General features: G+C 43.3%; 1 protein-coding gene across 1 annotated transcript in view; it reads right to left on the reverse strand.

Moving 5' to 3' along the window:
• The window catches only part of akap9 (A kinase (PRKA) anchor protein 9), a 195,868-nt gene that overhangs the window by 177,277 nt on the left and 13,591 nt on the right, over positions 1-5,000 (reverse strand). Inside the window, exons 2-3 of the mRNA XM_083547457.1 lie at positions 3,870-4,067; positions 1-23 (exon numbers count right to left, since the gene is read on the reverse strand). The exon at positions 1-23 is cut by the window's left edge and continues 22 nt beyond it. Coding sequence (XP_083403583.1) covers positions 1-23; positions 3,870-4,067 — 221 coding nt within the window. The remainder of the gene's footprint in view (positions 24-3,869; positions 4,068-5,000) is intronic.

Raw genomic sequence — 5,000 nt, forward strand, 5'->3', positions numbered from 1 at the left:
GTGGTAGAAATTTCACTCTCAGGCTGAAACACACCAGAGAAAATACAAATTACATTTGAAATCTTTTAAAATCCTTTCTGACTGTCTGTCTGTCTGTCTTTACATCCTGTCTGTCTGCCTGCTAGTCTTTACTACATCCTGTCTGTCTGCCTGCTAGTCTTTACTACATCCTGTCTGTCTGCCTGCTAGTCTTTACTACATCCTGTCTGTCTGCCTGCTAGTCTTTACTACATCCTGTCTGTCTGTCTATCATACTGACCCCCCTCATGTTTATTACTTGTCTGTCTGTCTGTCTATCATACTGACCCCCCTCATGTTTATTACTTGTCTGTCTGTCTGTCTGTCATACTGACCCCCTCATGTTTATTACTTGTCTGTCTGTCTATCATACTGACCCCCCTCATGTTTATTACTTGTCTGTCTGTCTATCATACTGACCCCCTCATGTTTATTACTTGTCTGTCTGTCTATCATACTGACCCCCCTCATGTTTATTACTTGTCTGTCTGTCTATCATACTGACCCCCTCATGTTTATTACTTGTCTGTCTGTCTATCATACTGACCCCCCTCATGTTTATTACTTGTCTGTCTGTCTGGCATACTGACCCCCCTCATGTTTATTACTTGTCTGTCTGTCTGTCTGTCTATCATACTGACCCCCCTCATGTTTATTACTTGTCTGTCTGTCTGGCATACTGACCCCCCTCATGTTTATTACTTGTCTGTCTGTCTGTCTGTCTATCATACTGACCCCCCTCATGTTTATTACTTGTCTGTCTGTCTGTCTGTCTATCATACTGACCCCCCTTAATGTTTATTACTTGTCTGTCTGTCTGGCATACTGACCCCCCTCATGTTTATTACTTGTCTGTCTGTCTGTCTGTCTATCATACTGACCCCCTCATGTTTATTACTTGTCTGTCTGTCTATCCTACTGACCCCCCTCATGTTTATTACTTGTCTGTCTGTCTATCCTACTGACCCCCCTCATGTTTATTACTTGTCTGTCTGTCTGGCATACTGACCCCCCTCATGTTTATTACTTGTCTGTCTGTCTGTCTGTCTATCATACTGACCCCCCTCATGTTTATTACTTGTCTGTCTGTCTATCATACTGACCCCCTCATGTTTATTACTTGTCTGTCTGTCTGTCATACTGACCCCCCTCATGTTTATTACTTGTCTGTCTGTCTGTCTGTCTATCATACTGACCCCCTCATGTTTATTACTTGTCTGTCTGTCTATCCTACTGACCCCCCTCATGTTTATTACTTGTCTGTCTGTCTATCCTACTGACCCCCCTCATGTTTATTACTTGTCTGTCTGTCTGGCATACTGACCCCCCTCATGTTTATTACTTGTCTGTCTGTCTGTCTGTCTATCATACTGACCCCCCTCATGTTTATTACTTGTCTGTCTGTCTGGCATACTGACCCCCCTCATGTTTATTACTTGTCTGTCTGTCTGTCTGTCTATCATACTGACCCCCCTCATGTTTATTACTTGTCTGTCTGTCTGTCTGTCTATCATACTGACCCCCCTTAATGTTTATTACTTGTCTGTCTGTCTGGCATACTGACCCCCCTCATGTTTATTACTTGTCTGTCTGTCTGTCTGTCTATCATACTGACCCCCTCATGTTTATTACTTGTCTGTCTGTCTATCCTACTGACCCCCCTCATGTTTATTACTTGTCTGTCTGTCTATCCTACTGACCCCCCTCATGTTTATTACTTGTCTGTCTGTCTGGCATACTGACCCCCCTCATGTTTATTACTTGTCTGTCTGTCTGTCATACTGACCCCCCTCATGTTTATTACTTGTCTGTCTGTCTATCATACTGACCCCCCTCATGTTTATTACTTGTCTGTCTGTCTATCATACTGACCCCCCTCATGTTTATTACTTGTCTGTCTGTCTGTCTGTCCACTTGTTCAATTTAATTCATGTTTATTTGTATTGCGCTTTTGATAATGAACATTGTCTCTGAGCAGCTTTACACAGATAATGTGTGGAGATAAAAATGTTCTTTATAAGTGTAAGTTTGTCTCTCACCATTACTTGTTTATCTGTGTGTCATATATACACAAACACATACACATACCACAATGTGTGCGTGTGTGTTTGTAGAGTATTTATGTGTAAGGCATATCTGTTTGACTGTGTGTGTGTGTGTGTGTGTGTGTGGGGGGGGATGAAAGAGGGATGGAAAAGGGATAGAGGTAGATCAGAGACGGATAGAGGGATGAGAAAGGGATAGAGGTAGATCAGAGACGGATAGAGGGATGAGAAAGAGGGATGAAAAAGGGATAGAGGTAGATCAGAGACGGATAGAGGGATGAGAGAGAGGGATGGAAAAAGGGATAGAGGTAGAGCAGAGACGGATAGAGGGATGAGAGAGAGGGATGGAAAAAGGGATAGAGGTAGAGCAGAGACGGATAGAGGGATGAGAGAGAGGGATGGAAGGATGAGATAAAAGGCGTATTATTATGGTGAGTTTTTTTGCACAGTCACGTTGGTACACGATGTTCAGTTCTACAGACTGAGCTGAGCTACACTTTAAGGCCATGTGAACCTCCCTGCTGCCCCCACCACACACACACACACACACACACACACACACACACACACACACACACACACACACACACACACACACAGTCTGTTTCCAGGGTAACGGGTAATTCTGCAGTCATTTAAAACAGCAAACACCTTTCAGAGCTGAAGAGCTTCAGGCCCAAGTGTGTGTGTGTGTGTGTGTGTGTGTGTGTGTGTGTGCGCGCGTGTGTGTGTGTGTGTGTTGTAATCATACTGCTTTATGTAACAGTGGTGTGTGTTGTATCCCTGCAGGACACTGAGGTATTTATTAATAATATACAGTAGTTTGATGAGAAATGATTTCAGATTATCAGCAGTGCTGTGAGTTAGCATGCTAATATTAGCATCCACATTTAAATACAAGCTAATAATGATGACTACAAAAATGTAAGGTCTCTCAGGGAAGGCTGATGAACATCTCAGTTCAACACTGATTTATAAACAATAAGAATGTAAAAGAAAACCACATCACCAGAGCAACGTACCATGTACTAATGAATCAGATGACCTCGATATATCAGTATGAGACATCACTCAGCCCTGCTCTCATCATAATAATAATAATAATAATAATAATTATAGAGTGAAAGAAGCGCAGGAAGAACTTTATTATTAAGAAGAAGAATTAATAAGAATAATAAGAGTTTTTCTTCATCTAGAGTAGAATCAGAAGGTTAACCAGGATCTCGGTGCTCCGGTGTTCATCACACTGCGTCGCCCAGGGCAACGGGGTCAATTAGTATTTTCTGGCTTTGTTCATTCAATTACTGCTGTGCCTGAAGAGTACCATAACTTATTAACACACACACACACACACACACACACACACACACACAGCTTTAACTCAAAGTTAATCCTTTAGAGTAAAATAAGCATTAAACCCAGATTAAAGTTAATAATGAATAAACAGATTTAAGTCAAGAACCAGAAGCTTACAGGAATCACCATCAACAATAAGGTCATGTGTGTGTCCTATTAAACCAGTTACACACACACACACACACACACACACACACACACACACACACACTAATTAAAAACATTGTTTCAAGTGCAACACTAATTAGCTGAAAGTCTGAGATGTGTCTCCTCATGTCTCCTCATGTCTTCTGAGGTCCACCAAATTTCTCTTCATCTAAACTGTTCTTTACCAATGATACTAATGTTTCTCCCATACCCCCAGTTCCTCCCCGCAAGGGGTCCCATATCCATACCACCTGCTCCTGTGTGTGTGTGTGTGTGTGTGTGTGTGTGTGTGTGTGTACTCACCTCTATTGTGTATGTGTGTTCATGGTGAACAGTTTCTCCACTGTGGAGAGTTCTGGAAAAGGACAGTTCTGTAGCTGATACTGCTTTTCTCTCTCCACTCTCCTCTTCTCCTTCATGCTGTTCTGATTCTTTATTCTTTTTCTTTTTCTTCTTCTTCTGTCCATCACTCTGAGCCTTCCTCTGTCTGTACTCTGCCAGCTGCAAAACACACACACACACACACACAATAATAATAAAACACAGGCATCAGGAGACATCAAAGCAATCAAGTGCCTTCAACAGATTCAAAATGTCAACATTTATAAAACTGGTAATTGTAAAAGCTCGATGATAAAATAATCAAGTTATTAAATATTTAATTTCTAATTTACAGATTACATCATTAAATCACAGAAAATCCACCATCATAAACTAATCTATAATCTATACAATCTGCCCGTCTCACACACTAATGTTTCTTCTGACGCCTGTGGCTTTGATTCAGCACGCATTCGCTGTGTCAGCGTTCCCATAAACGTCTGCAAGGTCACATTTCTTCCCATCCTGAGCTGCAGTCATTGTTCAGCATGATCTTGTATTGATGATGGGAGTCAGACTGCTGCACAAAGTCTCCTCCAGCACATCCCAAAGATTCTTAATAGGGTGAAGGTCTGGACTCTGTGGTGTTTCATCCATGTGTAAAAAATGATCTCATGCTCCCTGAAGCACTCTTTCACACTATAAGCAATGAATCCTGACATTGTCATAAACTGGTCATTCAGTATATTCAGGTGGTCAGCTGACCTCAATCTGAACCAAGACCCGACCCACTGCAGCATCCCCAGATCACAGCACTGCCCCCCCACAGGCTCGTACAGCAGGCACCAGGCACGAAGACCCGACCCACTGCAGCATCCCCAGATCACAGCACTGCCCCCCCACAGGCTCGTACAGCAGGCACCAGGCACGAAGACCCGACCCACTGCAGCATCCCCAGATCACAGCACTGCCCCCCCACAGGCTCGTACAGCAGGCACCAGGCACGAAGACCCGACCCACTGCAGCATCCCCAGATCACAGCACTGCCCCCCCACAGGCTCGTACAGCAGGCACCAGGCACGAAGACCCGACCCACTGCAGCATCCCCAGATC

Source organism: Silurus aristotelis, assembly GCF_946808225.1.
Source record: "Silurus aristotelis genome assembly, chromosome: 7".
Lineage (NCBI taxonomy): Eukaryota > Metazoa > Chordata > Actinopteri > Siluriformes > Siluridae > Silurus > Silurus aristotelis.